General features: G+C 47.4%; 1 protein-coding gene across 2 annotated transcripts in view; it reads left to right on the top strand.

The window, feature by feature from the left end:
- LOC137425417 (transforming growth factor-beta-induced protein ig-h3) overlaps nt 1-26,686 on the top strand; it is a 59,500-nt gene that overhangs the window by 16,813 nt on the left and 16,001 nt on the right. The window contains exons 3-8 of one of the 2 annotated variants that reach the window (XM_078776629.1): nt 14,174-14,238; nt 15,848-16,005; nt 21,872-22,036; nt 22,731-22,877; nt 22,972-23,113; nt 26,247-26,459. In XM_078776629.1, the coding sequence (XP_078632755.1) occupies nt 14,174-14,238; nt 15,848-16,005; nt 21,872-22,036; nt 22,731-22,877; nt 22,972-23,113; nt 26,247-26,459 (890 nt within the window). The remainder of the gene's footprint in view (nt 1-14,173; nt 14,239-15,847; nt 16,006-21,871; nt 22,037-22,730; nt 22,878-22,971; nt 23,114-26,246; nt 26,460-26,686) is intronic. The other variant, XM_068113841.2, reaches the window with a different exon arrangement.

Genomic DNA, 26,686 nt, shown 5'->3' with positions numbered 1-26,686 from the left:
AGGATGTTCGTGCCATTGTTGGGAAGGACTCAGCTGTTAATGCCATAGCTGCGGGAGGGTCACGTGCTCGCAAGACTTCAACTGGGTCGGCGAATCAGGGAACTTCTTCTTCTTCTTCCTGGAAAAGTCAGAGTCTTTAAGTCCTTGGTGCTTCCAGTCTTTCTCTACGGATGCGAGACGTGGACCCTTACCAAGGGCCAGGGAATGATACTTAATGCCTTTGAAACCAAGTCTCTTTGGAGAATCATTGGCTATCACTGGTCGGACTTCGCTTCCAACGAGCGGTTGCTGAGAGAGACTCAGATGAGATTTGTTTCCTGTATGGTCTGTGAGCGTCGGCTGTGGCTGTATGGACATGTGGCTCATTTTCCAGACGCTGATCCAGCTCACCAGATACTCTCAGCAAAGGAGCCTCGTGAATGGAGGAGGCCGACTGCGTGCCTTGTGGTTGGAGCAGGTTGATCGGCATCTCAAGGAGATAGGGATGGGCCAGGCATCAGCCTGGGGGATTGCCAGACGGAGGCCCCTGGAGTACCGTCGGAAAGTGGATGTGGCGACGCGCTGCTCCAGCGCATGCCCCCATACCTGACCTGACCTAATCTACTATCATAAATAGAGCTTGTTTGGCTGTAGCTATGTCGCCAATATTCACTTATTGATTGGTTGCGGCACTGACCAATTGGGTGTGCATATTTTTCTCTTCATTCATGAATTGGTTGTGACACTGACCAATTGGGTGTGCCGGTTTTTCCCTTCACCCGTCCATTGTTTGTGGCACTGACCAATTGGGTGTGCCCATTTTTCCCGGCTGAATCGTTCTTCATGTCTTTGATGTTGGGCCTGAGTGGGCTCTCTGGCCCATAGAAAAACCATCAAGAATGAAAATGCTTAAATACGATATATGATGAAATGGTTAATGAACATGTTTTTTTTCCATTGACGCCGTTTGCCTCAGTAGAAAACGTCATCACAATAGACGTCACAATAATGTGTTGCTTGCTTTAAATACGATCACATTGGGGTATGATATTTTGTGATCAACAAAATGTGTTTCAAAAATGACGAAAATTATAAAATGCATTTACAAGAATGTGCCGCAGCACATTGCCCACCAAAGGTGGGCCGACAAGTGTACTCCCACCCTCTTGGCTGGAGTGCCCACTTGTAGTTATAATAAGGGAGGTGAGTTGTTGCTGTATAGCTCCGGACAGTTTTCTTGACCAAGTACGGAGACAACCGATTGATCTCTGAGGAGCGATCCAGAGATCCCCTACATCTAGGATGGTGTACCCCCGCCTTGACAAAGTCAGGGCCACGACAAAGGTAGAGAGCGAGAGAGGCAGAGAGCGAGAGAGGCAGAGAGCGAGAGAGGCAGAGAGCGAGAGAGGCAGAGAGCGAGAGAGGCAGAGAGGCAGAGAGCGAGAGAGGGAGAGAGGGAGAGAGCGAGGGAGCGAAGAGAGGGAGAGAGGAAAGAGTGAGGTAGAGAGCGAGAGAGGGGGAGAGTGAGAGAGGGTGGGGGAGAGAGGTAGAGAGCGAGAGAGGGAGAGGGAGAGAGCGAGAGAGGGGGGAGCGAGAGAGGGAGAGAGCGAGAGAGTGAGAGAGTGAGAGAGGGTGGAGGAGAGAGGTAGAGAGCGAGAGAGGGAGAGAGTGAGAGAGGGCGGGGGAGAGAGGTAGAGAGCGAGAGAGGGAGAGCGAGAGAGCGAGAGAGGGTGAGAGCAAGAGAGGGAGAGAGGGAGAGGCAAAGGGCCGATCCATGGTGACCGATCGGCACTCTGACCATGACCGTGCTGCCCTGACGAATCCGGGCAGCAGGGAAGAATAGGGAAGATTTGACCCCCGACTTGCGTTGGGGGGTACAACCACTGCAAAGAGGATCCCGGATAGTTTTAGGGAGGTGAGTTTAAAGGAACACTTTGTCTGTCGGACAAATGTGGCTACTATACTGAAATAGTTCCTCCTAGTCATGGAACCACACATGTTTTCACACCATATGAACACAGATGTGACATTCACAACAATTGTGTCAGATTCACACTCTTTGCAATACCTTAGGTTGCAATAACATAGTAAAGTAGTAAGCTTATTCGGAACTATTCAAAGAACACATTTTATCAAAATAAAAACCCTAAATTCTGTAAATGTTAGACCAGTACGAAATAAGAGAAATTCGCATTTAGTGCAGTGTCGCTGGAGGGGGTACATAGATTACATCAAATATCCAAGTACATCTGTGTATTGCCACACACAATCACACACAATCTCACACCGATTGCAATAGCCTCTTCCGACACTTTGGGAACAGATGAGGCTAATACATGGAGAAAACATCTGGATCGTCAAAACACCCCATGCATGAAATAATCAGGTGCAAGCATGGACTAAAACACGTGTTTTCATACACGTTTATATTTAAATGCGATAGGTGTTTGGTCGGTTGAATAGACTTGTTTGTTTCTCCCCTGGGGCCGCTCACTTTTTTTTCTTTTTTCTTTTTTATACAAGATCGAGGCTCGTGTGAGAGCTAACATTGATCACAAAAAGACAAACTGACACAACATAAAACATATGATAAAAGGAGCGGGAGACAAGATGAGGAGAGAGAGGGAAGCACACAAGTACAACATTTGAGAGCAGGGACATCGGGAGATCTGTGGGAGGGAGAGGGCTTGGGGGAGGAGGCATGGGAATGGGGGGGGGGGTGGTGGGAGAGGTGAAAAACACATGGACACTGCTAGGACTTCCAAGAAAGAAGTTGGTATTTCAAAAAAGTGTATCTGGGGTGAATTAGCGGGGGTAGAAAAGATCAAGGTTTTGGATGGGAGAAGATAAGAGATGGTGGTGAACAGCTGTTTTAAAGACCTGGAGGGAGGAGTGGGATTGAAGAGAGTGAGGGGGTTTGTTCCAGAGGCGGGAGAAAAGAGGAATGAAAGAGTGAAGGTGAGCAGAGAGCCGAGATTTTGGCAGTTTCACCAGAAGAGGGTTGCTGGCAGATCTTGTGCGACCTTTAGGAATATTTGGGGGACAGAGCACAGACTCTTGCCAAACCGCATTTGGCGGAAGTGTGAAGCACACTTGGCTATTGTGTGGAGTATAATAAACACAAGGAGAATAAGGCCTTCGTCCTGCAGTGGATTGAAATAGACTGGTTACAGGTTTTATATTTGAACTTTAACGTTGGATCCCAGCTCATGCCTCAGCTATGTGGGTTTGACTGCTGAATGTCCTACCCTCCCCTGCAAGGGGTGACTCACAAGCAGAGATTGTAATCTGTAATTGTATGTGATGGGGAAAAAGTGAGTGTTGAATTAAATTCGAATCATTAAAATAATTCTCTTCTTCTCCTTATGTGCAATGCCCTACACAGAGTCTGTTCTGCCAAAGCGGTTTCTTTGGCTAAGGTGATGATCCTCGACAGGTTGCCACTCAAAGCTTTACCAAGGGTGCAGGAATTTTGAATTTAGCCAGGGTTCCGGTAATAGCTCAAATATACTTAGCAATGGCCACCGTGGGATCTTTAACATCCACCGACTGAAGCTACCAGGCGAGACGCCAGGTTTAACGTTCATCTGAAGGAAGGCGCACACCTTGATGCCCGGTCCTGCCTGTGAAATACCTGGATGATACTTTATAGCCGGGCCGAGATTCAAATCCATCCTAGACAGCTCAGGTGCGAGTGCTCTTACCTCTAGACTATCCTGACAGTCCTATCTATATATAAAAGGAACTCGGTCTCCTGATATTTGGAAACAGAATCGCGCGGAAGGCGAAGGCCGTTGGTCGGGGAGATCACTGGCTGCATCAACCTGTCACAGAGCCGAAAAATGCACCGTCAGCGCTAAAGCTTCCTCTGCGCACTTTGCTCTCTCGCAGTCTGTGGTTTTGCCTCATTCTCGACCCTCTCTCACCCCTTCTGCCCACGTTTTCCTCTTCTTCCCGCTCTCGTCTCTTCTACAATGCTCTCACCTCTCCTGCCTCTCCCACCTCCCCTGCCGGCTCTCACCTCTCCTGCCGGCTCTCGCCTCTCCCACCTCTCCTGCCGGCTCCCACCCCTCCTGCCGGCTCCCACCCCTCCTGCCGGCTCCCACCCCTCCTGCCGGCTCACACCCCTCCTGCCGGCTCCCACCCCTCCTGCCGGCTCCCACCCCTCCTGCCGGCTCTCACCTCTCCTGCCGGCTCTCACCTCTCCTGCCGGCTCTCACCTCTCCTGCCGGCTCTCACCCCTCCTGCCTCTCTCACCTCTCCTGCCGGATCTCACCTCTCCTGCCGGATCTCACCTCTGCCTCTCTCACCTCTTCTGCCGGCTCTCACCTCTCCTGCCGGCTCTCACCTCTCCTGCCGGCTCTCACCTCTCCTGCCGGAGCTCACCTCTCCTGCCGGATCTCACCTCCTGCCTCTCTCACCTCTTCTGCCGGCTCTCACCTCTCCTGCCGGCTCTCACCTCTCCTGCCGGATCTCACCTCCTGCCTCTCTCACCTCTCCTGCCGGATCTCACCTCCTGCCTCTCTCACCTCTTCTGCCGGCTCTCACCTCACCTGCCAGCTCTCATCTCTATTGCCGGATATCGCCTCTCCTGCCGGCTCTCACCTCTTCTGCTTGCTCACACACCTTCTGCTCACTTTCATATCCCCTTCCTCCCTCACTGTCTCTTGGAGCTGGGTTGTTTTAACCATCTTTTCCCCGATGTCTTCCACCGAACATCACCCGAGGCCTTCTACCAATCACTGCTACAGATGAAACCCCAAGGCATTTGAACAAATACCCATCTCAGGTAGAACAAATCCCCACCTCTTGCACTCTGACAGACAGCTACCTGAGTGGAGTTAACTCCTTTATTGGTGGTGTGGTGGACGTGGTGTGGATGTACACTTTCCTCTGAGTTGGCTGGCCTGGGTTCAAATCTCTGCTTGGCTACAAACCATCATCCTATTATTTCGCAGGCAGAGCAAGGCATCAATGAGTGTGCCATCCCTCAGATGGATGTTAAGCTGAGCATCCTGCCTGCTGGCATTAGTTGGTGAAAGGTAAATATCCCACAGTGTCCTTCATGAAGGGTAGGCAAGCGAGCACCAGCATCGTGGCCAAATTCCAAATCCCGGCTCTAACCTACAGGGGGCACTGCATCAGCAGCGCAGGCATGCAACTCGCAATGAAGGACGCAACAGACACAGGCTGAATGTGAAATAAAAATATCCATGTGTGGTGGACACGAAAGCTCACTGGCGTGAGGGCATCATTCCACGCACCAAGTGGGCGGCGGCCACGCCCGAGGGGTAGGCGTGGCCACGGGATATACACCAGGCACGCAGCCCGGAGCGCGCCAGTGCTACAGTTGAGCTCGTTTAATAAAGACTCTTAAACTCACCGCGTTGTCCGCTTCCTTCTTGTTGTACAAGCAAGCGTGCGTAGCACCGCGCTTCATTGGTGACCCTCCGACATTCTGGTCCACCGTCGCTGACCACCCGAATACGCCATCGCAATGGCAAACAACACGGTCCAAATGAAACTCCCCGGGTTCTGGGAGACGCAAGCCGAAGTCTGGTTCCTGCAGGCAGAAGCCCAGTTCCGACTTTGAGGCATCACGGTGGACGAGACCAGGTACTGCCACGTGGTCGCTTCCCACGGGCCCGGCACGGCCGCCCGCATCGTGTCAGTCCTGAGGAACCCACCGGCCGACGGCAGGTACGAGGCGATCAAGCGTCTCCTCCTCGCCACGTTCGGCCTCACGGTGGACGCACGGGCCGACCGCCTCCTGGACCTCCCCGAGCTCGGTGACACGCGACCGTCGGTCCGCATGGACCATATGCTGTTGTTGATGGGCGACGAAACCCCGAACGCTCTAGTCCGGGCGTTATTTTGACGCCAGCTGCCGGCACGAGTCCGCCTCGCGTTGGCCGGTTCTGTGACGACAGAACCCCGGGCTCTCGCTGCCGAGGCCGACAGGTACTTCGCGGCTTTGGACGCGCAGGCGAGTTTTGGCGCGGCCGTCGCGCATCCCAAGGCTGACCCTGATGCTGATGCACCACACCTCGGGGATCCCGAGGCTGAGGCACGCCGCGTGGCCGCCGCCACGCCACGCCCACCACCACCGCGAAAACCGCGGCCTCCGCCTTCGCCGCAAACCTGGTGCCATTTCCACGCCAGGTTTGGCCACAAGGCGAGGACTTGTTGCCCGCCGTGCTCCTTCGGCAAGTCGGGAAACTACAAAGCCGGCGCTCGGTAGCGGCCCTGAGCGTCGGCCATTCCGGCAGCCTTCTTTTTATAATGGACACCTTGTCCAGGTGCCGTTTCCTATGCGATACGGGGGCACAGGTGAGCGTTATTCCTGCCTCTACGTCCAACAAGCACACCACAGGCCGGGGCCCCGCGTTGCTTGCCGCGAACGGAACACCCATACGCACATTCGGGAAGCGCTGCCTCTCCCTGCGGTTTGGAAGGCAACGCTTCGAGTGGACATTTGTAACCGCTAGTGTCCCCATGGCACTGCTCGGTGCGGACTTCCTCTGTGCACACGGGTTGTTGGTAGATGTGAAGAACAGACGTCTCGTCCAGGCTGAAACGTTCAGCTCGCTTGCTTGCGCGCTGAGCAGCTCGTTGAGCGGCTCACTGAGCGGCTCACCGACCGGCTCGCCAAGCGGCTTGCTGAGCGGTTCAGTCCCGGCGAGGTTAGTTTGTACGCTTCCGGCAGCGGACGACTTCACCCGCCTCCTCGCCAGCTTCCCGGTCCTTACGCGGCCCACCTTCTCGGCGGGGGCCGTCAAGCACGGGGTGGAACACCACATCCCCATCGCCGGGCCACCGGTCTATGCCCGGGCACGCCGCCTCGAGCCGACGAAGCTCGCGGTGGCTAAAGCGGAGTTCGCTACGCTGGAGCGGCTCGGCATCGTGCGGCGCTCCGAGAGTGCTTGGGCGTCGCCGCTTCACATCGTGCCAAAGCCCGGCGGGGGATGGTGACCGTGCGGGGACTACCGGCGCCTCAACGACGCCACCACCCCCGACCGCTACCCCGTCCCCCACATCCAGGACTTCTCCGCCCGGTTGTCGGGCATGTCCTTCTTTTCGAAGGTGGACCTCATATGCGGCTACCATCAGGTCCCCGTCAGGCCGGAGGACATCCCGAAGACGGCGGTCATCACGCCGTTCGGACTGTTCGAATTTCTTTGGATGCCCTTCGGTTTGAAGAATGCGGCTCAGGCGTTCCAGCGACTCATGGACAGCGTCTTGCGCGACTTGGATTTCGTGTACGTCTACCTGGACGACATCCTCGTCGCCAGCGCGTCCCGCGAAGAGCACCTTCACCATCTCCGCACGCTCTTCGAACGTCTGGGCCAGCATGGCCTCATCGTGAACCCCGCCAAGTGCCGGTTCGGCGTCGCCGACATCGACTTTTTGGGGCACCGCGTCACCAGGCACGGGGCCGTCCCCCTACCGGCCAAGGTGGAGGCGGTGAAGGGGCTTCCGCACCCCCGCACGATCAAGGGGCTCCAGGAGTTCCTGGGCATGGTAAACTTTTACCATCGGTTCCTGCCCCGCATCGCACAGCTCCTGCGCCCCTTGCACGAGGCCCTCCGAGGGAAGCCGGGCAAAGGTGACGTTACCTGGACCAAGCAGATGGACGCGGCGTTCGCAGGCGCGAAGCTCGCCTTGGCGAACGCCACCATGCTCGCGCACCCGGCGCCCGATGCACCGATCGCCCTCACCACCGACGCCTCGGACTACGCGGTGGGCGCGGTGCATGAGCAATGGGTGCGTGGTGCTTGGCAACCGCTGGCGTTCTTCAGCCGGCAGCTTCGCCCGCCCGAACACCGCTATAGTACCTTCGACTGCGAGTTGCTCTGGCTTCACCTGGCGGTCAGGCACTTCCGCCATCTGCTCAAGGGCCGTGCGTTCACGGCCTTCGTCGACCACAAGCCACTGGTCTTCGCGATGGGCAAGGTCACCGAGCCGTCGTCGGCCCGGCAGCAGCGTCACCTCTCGGCCGTGTCCGAGTACACGACGGACATCCGGCACGTCGCGGGGAAGGACAACCCGGTGGCGGATTGCCTTTCCCGGTCCGTCGCCCACGCAGTCCACCTTGGCATCGACTATGCCCGGATGGCAGCGGACCAGGCCGCCGACCCCGGCGTCCAGGCCTTGCGGACCGCCATCACGGGACTCCGCGTCACCGAGGTGCCGTTCGACGGCGCGGCCCTCTTGTGCAACGTCTCCCTCGGGCGGCCTCGCCCCATCGTGCCCGCGGGCTGGCAGCGCCAGGTTTTTGACGCCATCCACGGCCTGTCCCACCCGGGAACGAAGGCCTCCCAGAGGTTGGTCACCGACAAGTTTGTCTGGCATGGCCTCCGGAAGGCCGTCCGCGGCTGGACCAGGACGTGCCTCGCGTGCCAGCGCACGAAGGTGCACCGGCACACCCAGGCCCCATTGGCCCCGTTCACGGTGCCGGAACGAAGGTTCGACCACGTACACGTGGACCTGCTGGGACCTCTGCCCCCCTCGCGGGGTTTCACCCATGTCCTGACAATGGTGGACCGCACCACCCGGTGGCCGGAGGCCGTGCCTTTGGCGGCGACGACGGCGGCGGACGTCGCACAGGCGTTCATCGCCACCTGGGTCGCCCGGTTCGGCGCCCCCTCGGACATATCGTCCGACCGCGGCCCCCAGTTCACCTCGGAGCTCTGGGGGGCGGTCGCGCGGGGGCTCGGGGTCCAGCTGCACCGAACCACGGCCTACCACCCCCAGGCCAACGGCCTGTGCGAGCGTTTCCACCGCTCGTTGAAGGCCGCGCTCCGGGCCACCCTCTGTGACGGCGGCTGGGTCGACAGGCTCCCCTGGGTCCTGCTGGGCCTCCGGACGGCGCCCAAGGACGACCTGCACGCATCCGCGGCGGAGTTGGTCTTCGGACAACCGCTGCGGGTGCCGGGCGAGTTCCTCCCCGACCCCACGGCACCATGGTCCGCGGCGCAGGAGCGCTCCGCGCTGCAGGAGACAGCCCGGAGGTTCGCCCCGGTGCCGACGGCGCACCACGGGCACCCGCCTACGCACGTCGCCCCGGAGCTTCGCACCGTGGAGTACGTCTTCGTCCGGCACGACGGACACCACTGCGGCCCCCGTACTACGGGCCTTTCCACGTGCTGGAGACCGGGGTGAAACATTTCACCTTGGACATCGGCGGTACTCCCGACCGCGTCTCGGTGGATCGCCTCAAACCGGCCCACCTCGACGTTGACCACCCACCGCCGGTGGCTCGGCCCCCGCGTCGGGGCCGCCCCCCTGCGGGCGGACCCCCGGCACCTCCCAGTCCCGCCGGCACGCCGCCCCCCGGTCCTGCACCCATCCCGGGTGCAGCCGGAGGCATCCCAGCTGGCATCCCTGCACCCCGGACGCCGCCGGTCGCCAGAGGGCGCTTCGGCCGGGTCATCCGTTTGCCCCGCAAACTGGCCCTCCAGGTGCGCGGGAATTCTGGGGGGGCGCGTGTGGCGGACACGAAAGCTCACTGGCGTGAGGGCATCATTCCACGCACCAAGTGGGTGGCGGCCACGCCCGAGGGGTAGGCGTGGCCGCGGGATATACACCGGGCTCGCAGCCCGGCGCGCGCAAGTGCTACAGTTGAGCTCGTTTAATAAAGACTCTTAAACTCACCGCGTTGTCCGCTTCCTTCTTGTTGTACAAGCAAGCGCGCGTAGCACCGCGCTTCACATGCATAATAGTTCAATATGTGCCATAAAAAAGCATTTAATCCGAGATAGGTGTGGAGGGTAGGCGCCACCCCATGTGAAACCCCATTCCCGTCCCTACCCTTTCAACCCCCACACTGTTGCAGTGTCCCTGGTGTTCATAAATACGAGATGACACTTGCAGAGAGCAGCGTACGTGTCCAAGCATCCATCCCACAGAAATCTCACAGCGTACAAGCAGCACCAGCCCCAGCACCCCGAGCTCCCTCCCAGCATGCCTCGCGCGGTCCCACCACCAACTTCACCGCCGCGGTTTGCGGTGCATCATTCCTCAGTACCTTCAGTGTGTGGCTAGCCATCATCAGTGAGGTATGTTCTTCGTATAAAGCGAGTTGGGGTGAAGACTACCCGACTACAGCTTACGTATACACGTAAGGTTGTATTCATCGTATGCCTGGATCATTCACTGCAGGAACAGTGCAACAAGACACCAGCGAGGGATGAACCGGTGGAAGTTCATGAGTGATCTGGGTCCTAGTAGGTAAACTTGATCGACCGTGCACAGAGAAGCATCTCCATTAGGAAGGTATGATGAACGGTATGAAGGCTGTCATCAGGTAGGCCTTCGACATCAATCTCCTGCTTGTACCTGAAGTGCCGTGGGCCAATTGAGGCCTGTGTTGCCGTTGCCGTTGCCTGGAATAGAGATGGTGCTTGATGCTCTCTGCATGTCCGCATCTTTATAACAAAAACATTACAATTGGCAACAAGGAATTTTCGGACCACGGCTACGTTGTATGGAAAGGTCCCGGAGTATGCTGGGGACAACTTTGAACTTTTTGCGCAGCAGCTGAGCTTTTATTTCATCGCTAACGACATCGACGAAGCGGGGAAGCAGAAAGCGATACTTCTATCGTCCCTCTTGGCGGAGGTTTTCCGTTTGCTGTGTGACTTGATTTCGCCGGCGAGGATGTCGGATGATGCTGTTATCGCGGTATGAGTTCGACAACCTGGTTCGGTTTCCCGATGAGAGGGTAGCTGATTTTGTGGCCATGCTGAAGCATCTGGCGGGGGATTGTCGTTTTGGTGACGATGAACGATCACAAAGATTGAAGGATCGTTTTATCGCGTGGTTGCGAGATGAGAAGATGGTCGCGTCAATTTTAGGGATGATGTTTGAAGAGATTACGTTTGCTAAAGTGGTTGAAACTGCGGCTGTTGTGGAACAAGCTAGTAAGGTTGTTTGCGCCATTGTTGGGGAGGACTCGGCTGTTAATGCCATAGGTGCGGGAGGGTCACGTGTTTGCAATGCTTCTACGGGAGGGTCACGTGCTCGCAATTCTCCAACTGGGTCGGCGGATAAGGGAGGTTCTTCTTCTTTTTCCCTGGTTCGTGCAAGCAGTGCGTTACAGGGACAACTACCGCAGCAGCCTTGTCAGGGATGTGGTGGTTCACATTTTCGTGGGAGCTGTCCATTTTGGAATGTGGTGTGTTACTGGTGTGGTAAGACGGGCCTTGTGTGGAGGGTCTGTCGGGGCTGAGCACCGTCATCGGTTGATGTGGTCGGGGCTGGCAGTGAGTTTGATCAACAGGGTGTGTTTCCGATGACTTCAGCTGTGAAGCACACCTTTGCGGTGGTTGTCAGTGTGAATGGCAGGCCAGTCAACTTCACAGTGGATACTGGGGCATCAGTCAGTCTCGTGAGTAAATGGATCTGGCGTCAGTTGGGTTGTCAGGTCTTAGCCTCAATACACACTACCCTTCGTACTTACATAGGGGAGATGATAAAGACCTTAGGCTTGATGGATGTATTGGTTCGTTATCGGGACCAGCATGTGGTGTTGCCCCTGCATGTGGTTGATGGTTCTGGACCATCTCTCCTTGGTCGTGATTGGTTGCACGCCATTCGTCTGGAATGGGCAAACATTTACAGTGTCCATACGTCATTTCCGTCTCCTTCACGCTTGGAGGGGATCTTGGAAAAACACCATGTTCTATTCGGGCCTGAACTTGGGAAGCTCAAAGGTGCTCAAGGTCACCTGCACCTGAAGGAGGGTGTCAGTCCGCGATTCTGGAAGCCTCGACCGGTGCCATATGCCCTTCGCGATCGGGTCAAAGCGGAGCTCGATCGATTGGAAAATATTGGGGTCATTGAACCGGTAGAACACTCTCGAGTGGGCAATGCCTGTGGTCACAGTGCTTAAGCGGGTTGGAGGTATTCGCCTGTGTGGTGATTTTAAAGCGACTGTTAACCCCAACCTCTGTGTGGAGCAGTATCCATTGCCATCCATTGACGAGATATATTCAAAGTTGGCGGGGAGTCGGTACTTCACGAAATTGGACTCGCGCGATGCGTACTTTCATCTTGAGATTGCACCGGAGGATCATCACCACCTTACCGTCAATACGTGTCGGTATGTATCAGGATACCCGTCTTTGTTTCGGGATCGTATCGGCTCCGGCAATGTGGCAGAAGGTGATGGATCGTCTATATACTGACTTACCTGCAAAATGCTACTTGGATGACATCCTCATTGTGGGCGCCATGGCCGAACAACATCTTGAGAACATTGAAAAGGTGATGTCTAAATTAGCTGCTCATGGTCTTCACTTGAACAAGGACAAATGCTTATACTTTCAGAAGCGAGTGGAGTACCTGGGGCATGTCATCACCCAAGAGGGGCTGACAAAAGCCCCTCAGAAAGTCGACGCTATAGCCGACATGCCCAGCCCAAGGGACAAAGTTCAGCTTCGTTCCTTCATTGGGCTTGCTCAGTATTACGAGAGGTATGTCAGCAACCTAAGCACTGAGCTTTCTCCACTGACTCGCATGCTGCGTCGAGATGTTTGTTGGAGGTGGAGTTCGACGGAAGAAGCAGCATTCGAATGAGTCAAAGCTCACCTTACTGGAGACACGGTACTCGCAGATTACGAACCTTCACGTCCTCTCATTCTGGCGTGTGACAGCTCTTCCTGCGGCATCGGTGCCGTCTTGTCTCAGGTAATGAGTGACGGTGCTGAGCGTCTGGTATGTTTTGTGTCACGTGCTTTGTCACCGCATAGCAGAACTTTGCTCAGATTGAGCGTGAGGCGCTGAGTTTGGTATGGGGCGTGTCGAAATTTCCAGTACATGATAGGTCGGCATTTTCTCCTACAAACTGATCATCAGCCGCTTCAGTTCTTGTTTAATCCTCAGAAAGGCATTCCAGTGACTATCGCCGCTCGGCTACAGAGATGGTGTCTTGTCCTCAGTGCGTACGACTATGAAATCAAATTTTGTGCTTCTGAACGGCACGCTAACTGTGATGGCCTGTCTCGATTGCAGTCTACAAAGTCCGGTGCCGAACCTGCAGACGAGGTTGAGGTGTTCATGTTGGAACAGATTGAATCTGGTCCGGTTATCGCTGCGGAAGTGGCCGCTGCCATTCGTCGTGATCCTGTGCTGTCACGTGTTGCGCAGGTTGTTTCATCAGGTGCTTGGCGCGAGTTGCCCTCGACGTCAGAATATGCTCCATATGTATCACGGGCGTCCGAGCTCAAGGTTGTGTAATGTGGGGCATGAGGGTGGTCATTCCTGCTGCTTTACGTCAGCGCTGTCTCAATGAGTTGCATGAGGGTAATTTGGGTTTGGTCAAAACAAAGAGTTTAGCTCGGAGTTTGTTGTGGTGGCCGGGGCTTGAGCATCGAGCGCAAAAGCATGTGTTATGGTAAAAGGATGATAAAAGCATGTGATATGGTAAAAGCATGGTAAAAGCATGTGATCCGTGTAAAACTGATGCTGATAATCCCTCTCGTGTCGTTGTTATGGCCGCCTCTGATAGAACGTGGCAGCGCGTTCCTGCAGATTTTGCAGGGCCAGTCATGGAGCAGAAGCCGCAGATTTCCTCGCCAGGAAAGGCTGTGTTATTTTATGTCTTTTTCTCCTTGTTTTACTAAGTACTTGTATATCCATTGTCTCTGCTGTGTATGAATTTGTTTGGAATTTGACAATAACTTTTTGCTACAGAAAATGTGAAAGATGGGTAACTTTTATTCCATGATTTCTCCAAAAATAAATTTTACATGTACCATGTAACATTTTTCTTTGAAGTTTGAGATCTGAAAAGCTTGCAGAGAAGACTAATCTGTAAGAAGCATACACCAATTTGATCTATCAGGTCTCTAAAAATGTTTTTTTAAGGTTTGTTGACAAGGCGTGGTGCACCCAACTATGGTTAAGAACACCCAACTATGGTTAAGAACACCCAACTATGGTTAAGAATCTCAATGAGAAAATGTCTTCACGCATTTGGATAAGAATAACGGTCTAAGTATTGATGTTTAATATTAGAACGAGTGTTTCTGTTGAAATTGAATTCCACGTTTAGCGGGTGGTGAGATCAAGTGGAGTACGCACAGAGGTGAATCCGAGTTTGAGTGAACATGCTGTCAAGTTTCTGCAAATATCTGGTGATGTGATGACAATTTCAAGTCATTGTCCTTGTCCTCCCACGCCACTTCCGCAGGGTGGTTTCCTACGAATGTTGTCCTGGCTACGAACGAGTCAAGAACATCGAGGGATGTACGGCTAGTAAGTACTGCGACGCATGCAGGAGGGCATAAAGGGCAATGAAACACTTCACTTGATAAAGATATGGAAAACGGTTTGGGAATATCAACACAATATGGAGTTGAGGAGACAACTTAAGGGCACTAGATATGATTTAGTTTTTTTGCTGGCAGCTGCTTCTAATGGTGGGATCCTCTTGCCATTTTCTTAATTATTTGGTAAAATTGTACTTCCTTTTTTTTCAGGAAGTAAGGCTCGTAGTGGAGCTGACACACACACACACACACACACACACACACACACACACACACACACACACACACACACACACACACACACACACACACACACATCTCACAACATGGACATACAGACGAATACATGAGACAACACAGGGCCATTAGACGAGATAAATATAGCCACTGTACTTGGGGGAAGATCCATCACTTCTCGGAGCACTCTGGGTACCAGCGATGCCACAACAAGGTGCCACCTTTTTCACCGACCGCATTAAGCGGGACATTTCATCAGGAGAAATTTCCTCTTCCCCATAGATGCCAATTCCTTTTGAGATTGTCTGTGCTCTTAACCTTTTAGATGCTGAATGTCAACCAAGGAAGCAGCACGTACCATTTTAATAGTCTTTGTTATGACTTGGCTGGGGTTTCATTCGCTTACTTTCCAGACTCGGAGTGGATGCTCGAATCATTACACCGTTCAATATGGAAGATGGGTTTTGAAGAGAACACCTGTGATGGCAATGTCCTTTGACATATATGGATCTCCTCTTTTCTGAACCTGGACCGAAGGTGCCACATACTGGGATGTGGTGGCATTGGAGGAGTGGGAATTGCTGAACATATATGTTTCCCGGTAGACTCAGACACACAACTTCATTCGGAGTTAGTTCATCTGGAATAATTTTGCTGTAGAGTCGCAAAAGAAAACTTTGGAACTTTAATCAGAAAAACAGAGTTAGTCAACACAAAACTGTGGCAAAGGCAAGGCAAAAGTGGTGGTGGCCAAACACGTGTTGTATTTCCTCCAAAACCAAGATCTACTCCGGAATTACCCTCCAAGGATGACACACCGTGCAGCCTCGTACAGGCTTCCCCATGATGACATGGCCGTCTCCGTTTTCTCAGCCCTAGACGCCATGCCCCCTAAACTTCCGTCAGTTCCGCTTCCCAATGGACATGGCCAACTCCCTAACTCCAAAGGGACTCTGTTACCTTTCGGTGCTGGTTAACATTTTACCAACCGGTTTCATATAGATAGCACATGAGGAACATTGAAGGACCATGATGACCCACCAAACTAGCGTTTTACATTCTTTCTGGTTTTGAAACTTGTAGAAGACACTGTTTTGATTTGCTTGAGTGAGGGAAAACATACTCGGTACAGACCGGTGTTTTTTGCGCACACCTGCGCGCAATATTTGAGTTGACAGTGGTGGAGAAAGGTGATTATGTTTGAATCGCGTATATTTGCCAAGCTCTTTACTCGATGATGGAAATGCAGAGATCATCGAAAATATAACATGCAATCTCTTTTTACAGCAACACCAACACGTTAAGTGAACCATCTCCAGAATAATAACCTGAGATTTTTTTCCACTTCCTTCCCCAAGTCTCACCAATAGTCAACATGCACGAAACCTTAGGGAAGGTCGGCGCACTCCTCACTAAGAGCTACTCGAACCAGTCGGAGCTCCAGCTCAAGCTGGAGGGGGAGGGTGTCTACACCATGTTCGCTCCCAGCAATGAGGCCTGGCAGCTGCTTCCAATGGTGGGATCCTCTTGCTGTCACTTTCCAACATTGTTTTTGTCTATTTTTCCATCTGTCATGAAACAACCTTCTGTTTACACATTGCATAATAAACAAGAAAGAGCAATCAAAGACTGCAGACCCTTGCCAGGACGTGTTTTCAGGGTTTTTTTAAAGGCTTTTGTGTTAAAACAAATATGGCGGCCGAACCACGTGACCGATAACGTCATTGTTTTGTTTTTTTTCTCCACCAATTTATCCCTAAATGATGCTCAAGAAATTTCATCTTGATCGGATGAAGTTTTGTACTTGTCGAATTATGACGTCATAATGGAGGCACCTATGATATCATCATTAACATATGTTATTCTACACGGAGAGTTCTTTACAATGAGCCATGTCTCAATTTTTTCTATGCAACGCTTTTGGAGATATAGAGGTGCAATTTTTTTTGGTTTTTCCAAGATGGCGGCCATACCTCTTGACCGATGACGTCATAATTATTAGTTTTTTTCTCCACCAATTTATCCCGAGATTATGCTCAAGAAATTTCACCTTCATTGGATGAAGTTTTGTACTTGTCAAACTATGATGTCATAATGGAGGCACCTATGACGTCATCAACATATTTTATTCCCCATGGAGAGTTGTTTGCAATGAGCAATGTCTCAATTTTTTCTATGCAGTGCTTTCAGAGATATAGAGGTGCAAAATGTTTCGGTTTTTCCAAGATGGCGCCCATACCACTTGACCTATGACGTCATAATTATCATTAGAAAATTCTACATGTGGTGTTGCACCTATGGTGAAAATTTCCTGTCAATCGGAACAACTGTTGCAGAGAAAATCATATTTATTCTGTGCGGACAAACAGACAAGCAGACAAAAAACGGACTCAAATGCAATACCCTCTTCTCGGGTGAGGGTAACTAGAAACCATCTCAAAATGCAAAGCCCATCCGCATCTACTTTGTACTCAACTTGACAAAACCAACAGATAAAAAAAATGTAGATTTTATTGTTGTTGTTCTCCATATTGTCATAATAAAGGTTTTGAAAATTTGATGACGTAAGCCCAAATGGTAAATAAAGAAAGATTGAAGCGATTAGAAAACCCAGCCATCCCATGCTGCGCGCGCATGGGCTAATAAGGCCTATTTGTACTTGCAGTGACTTTTGCCCTTTCGCCTTTTAGCCCAATTATTCATTAGTCTTCTCCAAATTCTCATAATAAAGGCTTGTTGAAAATTTGATGACAAATGCTCAAATGGTAAAAAAAAAAAAAAAAAAAAAAAAATGACCTGGGCACACGCATACACAAACACACACGCAGGCAATTGCAAAACCCTTTTTAGAAATCAGATTGCAGACCAGGCCATAGTACTGGCTTTCAGAAATCAGTGATTGCAGACCCTCGCCTAGGACTTGTGGTTTGTGTGGTTTGTGTGGTTTTATAGTACGTACTTTATAGAAATACTCACATTCTAATTGTACATACTTTATCGAGGTACTCACATTCTCATTGCACATACTTTATCGAGGTACTCGGTTGACAAAAGATTACGTGTAATACTAGTTACCTCGAGGTGGAATTTTTAGCCTATGTTAGCACATTATGTGCAGACAGGCAGACAAACAAACAAGAAATATGTCATGCAGAGAGACGATAACTGCAAAATCCATCCCTCCCCCACCCCCCAAAAAGGTTGACATGGATACATCAAATTGCCCTTTTCATTGAGATTAAAATTGCTGATTTTAATCAAAGCTTGGGGCAATCAGATTAAAATTGCTGATTTTAATCAAAGCTTGGGGCAAATAGATTAAAATTGCTGATTTTAATCAAAGCTTGGGTCAATCAGTCTAAAATTGCTGATTTTAATCAAAGCTTGGGTCAATCAGATTAAAATTGCTGATTTTAATCAAAGCTTGGGTCAATCAGATTAAAATTGCTGATTTTAATCAAAGCTTGGGGCAATCAGATTAAAATTGCTGATTTTAATCAAAGCTTGGGGCAATCAGATTAAAATTGCTGATTTTAATCAAAGCTTGGGTCAATCAGATTAAAATTGCTGATTTTAATCAAAGCTTGGGTCAATCAGATTAAAATTGCTGATTTTAATCAAAGCTTGGGTCAATCAGATTAAAATTGCTGATTTTAATCAAAGCTTGGGTCAATCAGATTAAAATTGCTGATTTTAATCAAAGCTTGGGTCAATCAGATTAAAATTGCTGATTTTAATCAAAGCTTGGGGCAATCAGATTAAAATTGCTGATTTTAATCAAAGCTTGGGGCAAATAGATTAAAATTGCTGATTTTAATCAAAGCTTGGGTCAATCAGTCTAAAATTGCTGATTTTAATCAAAGCTTGGGTCAATCAGATTAAAATTGCTGATTTTAATCAAAGCTTGGGTCAATCAGATTAAAATTGCTGATTTTAATCAAAGCTTGGGTCAATCAGATTAAAATTGCTGATTTTAATCAAAGCTTGGGTCAATCAGATTAAAATTGCTGATTTTAATCAAAGCTTGGGTCAATCAGATTAAAATTGCTGATTTTAATCAAAGCTTGGGTCAATCAGATTAAAATTGCTGATTTTAATCAAAGCTTGGGTCAATCAGATTAAAATTGCTGATTTTAATCAAAGCTTGGGTCAATCAGATTAAAATTGCTGATTTTAATCAAAGCTTGGGTCAATCAGATTAAAATTGCTGATTTTAATCAAAGCTTGGGTCAATCAGATTAAAATTGCTGATTTTAATCAAAGCTTGGGTCAATCAGATTAAAATTGCTGATTTTAATCAAAGCTTGGGTCAATCAGATTAAAATTGCTGATTTTAATCAAAGCTTGGGTCAATCAGATTAAAATTGCTGATTTTAATCAAAGCTTGGGTCAATCAGATTAAAATTGCTGATTTTAATCAAAGCTTGGGTCAATCAGATTAAAATTGCTGATTTTAATCAAAGCTTGGGTCAATCAGATTAAAATTGCTGATTTTAATCAAAGCTTGGGTCAATCAGATTAAAATTGCTGATTTTAATCAAAGCTTTGGTCAATCAGATTAAAATTGCTGATTTTAATCAAAACTTGGGTCAATCAGATTAAAATTGCTGATTTTAATCAAAGCTTGGGTCAATCAGATTAAAATTGCTGATTTTAATCAAAGCTTGGGTCAATCAGATTAAAATTGATTATTTTAATCAAAGCTTGGGTCAATCAGATTAAAATTGATTATTTTAATCAAAGCTTGGGTCAATCAGATTAAAATTGCTGATTTTAATCAAAACTTGGGTCAATCAGATTAAAATTGCTGATTTTAATCAAAGCTTGGGTCAATCAGATTAAAATTGCTGATTTTAATCAAAGCTTGGGTCAATCAGATTAAAATTGCTGATTTTAATCAAAGCTTGGGTCAATCAGATTAAAATTGCTGATTTTAATCAAAGCTTGGGTCAATCAGACTAAAATTGCTGATTTTAATCAAAGCTTGGGTCAATCAGATTAAAATTGATTATTTTAATCAAAGCTTGGGTCAATCAGATTAAAATTGCTGATTTTAATCAAAGCTTGGGTCAATCAGATTAAAATTGCTGATTTTAATCAAAGCTTGGGTCAATCAGATTAAAATTGATTATTTTAATCAAAGCTTGGGTCAATCAGATTAAAATTGATTATTTTAATCAAAGCTTGGGTCAATCAGATTAAAATTGATTATTTTAATCAAAGCTTGGGTCAATCAGATTAAAATTGATTATTTTAATCAAAGCTTGGGTCAATCAGATTAAAATTGCTGATTTTAATCAATGCTTGGGTCAATCAGATTAAAATTGATTATTTTAATCAATGCTTGGGTCAATCAGATTAAAATTGATTATTTTAATCAAAGCTTGGGTCAATCAGATTAAAATTGATTATTTTAATCAAAGCTTGGGTCAATCAGATTAAAATTGATTATTTTAATCAAAGCTTGGGTCAATCAGACTAAAATTGCTGATTTTATTCAAAGCTTGGGTCAATCAGATTAAAATTGCTGATTTTAATCAAAGCTTGGGTCAATCAGATTAAAATTGCTGATTTTAATCAAAGCTTGGGTCAATCAGATTAAAATTGCTGATTTTAATCAAAGCTTGGGTCAATCAGATTAAAATTGATTATTTTAATCAAAGCTTGGGTCAATCAGATTAAAATTGATTATTTTAATCAAAGCTTGGGTCAATCAGATTAAAATTGATTATTTTAATCAAAGCTTGGGTCAATCAGATTAAAATTGATTATTTTAATCAAAGCTTGGGTCAATCAGATTAAAATTGATTATTTTAATCAAAGCTTGGGTCAATCAGATTAAAATTGATTATTTTAATCAAAGCTTGGGTCAATCAGATTAAAATTGATTATTTTAATCAAAGCTTGGGTCAATCAGATTAAAATTGATTATTTTTTCAGATGAAAATTGATATTAGAAGTTTGTCCTTGAGTTGACCTTTTGACCTCAAAATAGTTGCTTTCCCAATTCAGTGATGCACTGTATAATTGCTGTTTAACTTCTGAGTTAAAAGGACGAAAATGGACAATTTTTCAATTGAAAATTGATCATTTTAGTAGTTTGACCTTTTTTTTTTTTTTTTTTTTTTTTTTTTTTGGATACATAATCGAGGCTCGTGAAAGAGCTAATAACCTTGAGTTTACCTTTGACCATTTGACCCCAAAAATTGTTGGTTTTTCAATTCCTTGATGTACTGTGCAATTGCTCTTTAATTGTCAGGTTGATCGGATGAAAAGTGATCATTTTTCAGAAGAAAATTTATTATTTTAGAAGTTTGACCTTGAGTTGACCTTTGATCTCAAAATCAATAGGCTTCTTCCCTATGATCAACTTTACCATTTGGTGAAGTTTCGTGAAGATTGATTTTAAAATGTGACCTGCAGGCGCGATTGACAGACAAACAGACAGAATGCTGCACAAGACCAACCAATATACTTGAAAAATATTCGATTTTGCAAGTAATAAATAAACCCAAATGCAATACCCTCTCCTCCGGTGCTCAATACTCACCAAAACTCGCCGGGTTGCAATATACTCACCAAATTGTGGAAAACAAAAGGTGAAAATACAAATGTGTAATCAACTCGAGGTTTTCTTGGTCAAAAAAAGGAGCAATGTCTCAAAGTCCATTTCAGCCATAGTGGCCTCATTAACAAAAGGCCTTGTGCACCAAGATTTGAAATGCTCTCTCAGAGAAGCAGAGCAACGCAGGCCTGCATTAGACAATAAGACCCAGAAAACCAGTCATCATTGCCTTTTCAGCTGACCATGTAGGTCTCATCACCAAAAGTAAGCTTCAGGTCATCAGTAACAGTTGTAGTTGCAAGAATACATAATCACCAAGAACTACGAGAACTGCCATCGAAATTTTGAAAATTATCAAACATACCTCATTTGGATTGCTTCTGCATTTCTCGCAATTTTTGTGATTCTGAACTCTCATTACAAACTGTTGTTTGACCAAACTGATGAGATTGATTGCCTGGGCCTTGTGGTCTATTGTGTGATGTCCTGGTCAAGTTCCTCTGTGCTGTGGCTGAAAATTTGGACCTTCTGAGTCTTGGGCACAAAACCACCTCCAGTTGATTATGCTTTTGAGTTTTCCCTCTACAGTTCTCATTATTTTGGTGATGATGGATTCTTCAAGCTACAAACTGTTCTTTGATGACTTGAAATACAGATACACAACATCTTTCGATGAGAGGTAGTGGATATATCAGGTGATAGTGTTAAGTGTATTAAAAAAAGATTGATTGTTGCAGAAGATAGTCATGCATAGAAAATGTCAATGGTGAATACTTCATATAATGACCTGGTCAATAATACATTTCGTTCTCGACAGGAATACCGTGACGCATTGCTGAACAACATAAATGTGGAATTGCTCAATTCGCTACATTACCATATGGTCCCACAACGCCTGCTCACTGGAGACCTGCCCAGTGGAACTGTACTCACCAGCATGTATGAGAAGCAGCCACTCTATATAAACCACTATCGCAATGGGGTACGAATACGTGCTTTTTTGTGGGAGGAGCTTTCAATACAGAAATATGATCCCAACAATATTGTACACTTGTACACAATATGACTGTTCACAAATTAAGTGTGCACTTAATCTTTTTTTAATGCTTTGGCTAAGGCTTGTAATAGAGCTGACACACACACACACACACACACACACACACACACACACACACACACACACACACACACACACACACACACACATACACATACACACACACAGACATACTGATGAGACAAACACTTAACACAGCCACTGAACTTGGGGGAAGTAGCGTCACTACCGTTACTTCCCGGGATACTCTGGGCACCAGTGATGTCATAACAAGGGCGCCGCCTTTCTCAGTGGGCCATTTACTCAAGAGGAATTTCCTTCTCCCCATGGATGCCAACCGATGGGGATTGTCCATGCTCTATACTTTTCAAACCTCAGTGGCTAAAATTGATTTTGTGTGTGTGTGTGTGTGTGTGTGACCCACTCCCCCGTGTGTGTGTGTGTGTGTGTGTGTGTGTGACCCACTCCCGTGTGTGTGTGTGTGTGTGTGTGTGTGTGTGTGTGTGTGTGTGTGTGTGTGTGTGTGTGTGTGTGTGTGTGTGTGTGTGTGACCCACTCCTCCATGTGTGTGTGTTTGTGTTTGTGATTATTTACTGACCGGTTCATGGAATATTGACAGATTGTTACTGTGAACTGCGCACGACTCGTAACACCAAATTTTCTGGCGACCAATGGCGTCGTACACCTCATAGATCGTGTCAATCAACCCGTATCAAACACTATCGGTGACATTGTTGACCACTACGAAGAGCTCGAGCAACTCGGGGTGAGTATGGAGCGTGAAAAGTAAAATTTTTCATTTTGTTTTGTTGTCAATGCTGGAATGCATTCCATTGTCCCATCTTTTTATCTGACCTCAGAAATTAGTCAATAAGGCTGGATTGCTAGATATGCTGTCCGCCGATGGACCACTCACTCTTTTTGCCCCATCAAATGCGGCCTTCGACAAGCTGCCCCAAAGCACCCTCAAGCGAATCATGAACAACACAGATGAATTGAAAGGTACGCTTTATGCTTTGGAGCAGTGTGTTTGCTAGTTTTTCATATGGAGGGGAAGTTGCGGAAGGGGGTTAATTGACAAAATAAAAATTGAGAGGTAGGGGTCAAAGGGGGGAGCATGGTAAAAGGGTAATGAAATGGAAATGACGGAGGAGTGGGTAGAGAATTGAAAGGGATGGGAGGGCTGGAAGGGGTAGACATTTTATGCAATAGGTAAAATTGAAAAATACTTGGTTTTATGTCGAGTAATACTAGAGAGGGTACCCGGCGATGCCCAGCCAGGTAAGTTTTTCCTGGTGGGAGTTTCAAGACGCGTTGGAGATTTAAAAGCTATGAAGTTATTGGCAGCATGGTACATAGTTATCTTTTGCCTGCAGGCCGGTGACAACAATGCCTGTTCCTACAACACAATACTGTATACACTTTATAGCAGCCTTTGGGGGCCTCAAAATGGCCTTTAAGGCCAATGTACAGTCGCTTAAAACCTTGCCAAGATTCTGAAGTACATACACCCAAGGTTTGGGGCATATATGTTCGGCCATGAAAGATTGACAAAAAACGCACAACAAAAAACTCACATTTGAATTTTTTTTATAAGATGAGCAAAGGTACCTGGCAATGCCGTAGCAGACTACACATCAGAAAACGATTCTTTGGTCAAAAGATCATCACTGATTGGAACAGCTTTCCACAACACGTAGTCGGGCCCCTTCGGTGAAGGCGTTTAAGACTCTTTTAGATCATCACTGGAAATGTAGGCAGATCAGCTTGTACTGATCAAAAAAGTATCCATTTATCTAAAAAATTGGATCAAAAAAGTACATGCCCTATCGAAAGTATAAATTTTGCAAAGAACAGAATAATCTACAAGATCAACCGTCCTCTGCTTCTGTATGTATGTATGTTTGTGTATATATATATATATATATATATATATATATATATATATATATATATATATATATATATATATATATATATATATCTATACATATATATATACAGACTTGGCATTTAATGTGGAATTTTTTTTGGCGGGGGTGAACTTACTTTTCAAGATGTCTTAGAACCCAAAGTTCATTGGAATTATGTTGAAATTATTCTAGATTTTGTTAATGTGACCTTTAAAAGAAACAAAAACCACATTTGACATTTCAAAGCAAATAAATTCATCCTTGAAAGTGATGTAAACTGATATCGAACTCAATTCACGGACAGTACTGTGTTAAACTTCTGTGCGTTTTCCAGAAGTATCTCTTTATTTTGCACATTAGCCAAATTTTTTTTTTACAAAAACAAAAGTTAAATTACGACTGGGATTACGGACAGTAAAATTACAGTTCAGTACTTCGTGTAACCCCCACGAGCATTCAGGAGAGCACGTACACGTTGAGGCATGCTGTTCACGAGATTTGCCAAGATTTGGACAGGAATTGCTTGCCATGCAGTTACAATAGCCTGCTGCAATTCACGCACAGAGGCAGGCTGCTGGTCCAAGTTGTCGATTTGACGCATTCATTCTGCCCACAAGTTCTCTATCGGATTCATATCAGGGGACATAGCAGGCCACTCCATATACTCTACACCACGGTCAGCAAGAAAGTGTTGGATCATGCGAGCACGATGAGGCCGTGCATTGTCATCTTGGAAGACAAAGTTTCCTGGAAAGGCTGCACGAACAAATGGAAGCAATGTTTCTTCCAGAATGGTCCTGTGCTTGAACTGGTTCAGGTTTCCATTCAGAACAACCAGGTCAGTTTTGCCCCCTGCATGAAAAGCAGCCCAAACGGTCACCTCAACACCTCCAGCTTGGACTCTTGGCACTATACAATCTTCGTTGTAGGCTTCATGCACTTGTCTGCGCACTCGGATGCGGCCATATTGACGATAGACCAGAAATCTAGACTTGTCACTGAAGATCACGTGATTCCAGTGTCCTGGCTGACATTGACGGTGCTCTCTGGCCCACTGCAATCGGCGCTGGTGGTGTTGGTTGGTCAGACGTGGCTTTCTCAGGGGACGCCTGGCACGACAGCCTGCTTGAACCAGTCGTTGGTTGACTAGCCTTCTGGATACAGGCACATTTGGCAGTTGCTGCCACTCAGCCCGAAGCCGATTAGCTGACTTGGTACGGCCATTGCGGACTAACCGGTGCAGCTGGCGATCATCCCTCCTTGTGGTTCTGCGGGGACGTCCTGACCTCGGTATTGGAGTAGGGACACCCCGCTGAGCATTTCGTTTCAGGATCTTTGACACCTGACCTTCAGTGATGCCATACTGCCGAGCATTAGCACGCTGTTTCATGCCGGAATTTCGTAACACCACCACTAAATGACAAACAGCATTGTTGAGTTGACGGACCATCTCCAGGGGAAGCGGCAATAACTTTTGTAGACATGCAGCAGTTGTTTTCCACTAATACAGAACGCAACAACCCTTATATACCCGATTGTGAAGCCAATCGTCAAATGTACCTGTCCGTACATTTTGTCACGCCACCTGTGATATAATCCTGTTATTGACTTCTTGCTGCGATAGACAATCAGTGACATGGTTCTTTTAACAAAGGAATCACCGAAGCGTAAAAGAAACTCACCAGATTGATATACCGAGTTCAGAAAGTAAACCCAAGTCAAGTTAAAAAAAATATTCCATATTAAATGCCAAGTCTGTATATGCATATAATCAAAAAAGTATCAATTTATCAAAAAAAAAAAAAGGATCAAAAAAGTACCACATGGCCTATCAAAAGTATAAATTTTGCAAAGAACGGAATAATCTACAGGATCAGCTGCCCTCTGCTTCCATATATATTTCTGTATAATATATGGCATTGGCCAAAACACATACACAATAATGTGATATTACCAAGGCACCTTTTCATGTGTGCTAAGTTATGACTATTACCTTCAACAAGAAAGCCAGCAAGCACCCTGCACCTTAATGTCCAAATGACTGAAAGAAAAAACATGAAAACCTCAAAAAATTAAACCAATAAAAAGTTTTGAAAAGTGATTTTGTTATCGCCCCTTACATTGAAATTGTGTGACGTTCGATTATTTCATTGTTTTTTTACACCATGTGCACAAGGAGTGGGGCATCTCAATCATTCATATCCCTATTCTTTCTTTTGCAGCTCTGATCCTAAACCATGTACTGCACACCATGCGATGCACTGAATCTTTCCTGGGACCAACGCCCGTACATAGTGCCGAGGGTGCCAAGCTTACTGTCAACTGCGACGCGATTGGCCATAAAATTAATGGGAACATCAATATTCAACGCAAGGACATAGTTGCCACCAACGGGGTCATCCACATTATAGATGAGCTCATCGTACCTGATGCTGGTGGGATCTTCAACTTTATCCTTCACCTCTTCCAATGCCAGGATAGTGTTTTGAATATCTTATGTGGAGCTAATAATATTATTGCAAAAGGATTACTTATTATAAAGTGTAGGCAAGTATATTGTTCAAAGAGATTAACATCAACTGTGCTGCATCATAGTAACACTGCACAATGTGAATAAATGTAGGTGTAAATAAGAAAGAGTTGTAGGTTGTCATAGTAGTGT

The sequence above is a fragment of the Myxine glutinosa genome, chromosome 4, assembly GCF_964187855.1.
Source record: "Myxine glutinosa chromosome 4, kmMyxGlut1.1, whole genome shotgun sequence".
Taxonomy (NCBI): Eukaryota; Metazoa; Chordata; class Myxini; order Myxiniformes; family Myxinidae; genus Myxine; species Myxine glutinosa.
Note: the sequence above shows the minus strand (reverse complement) of the source record. Positions and strands in the feature narration are given on the sequence as shown.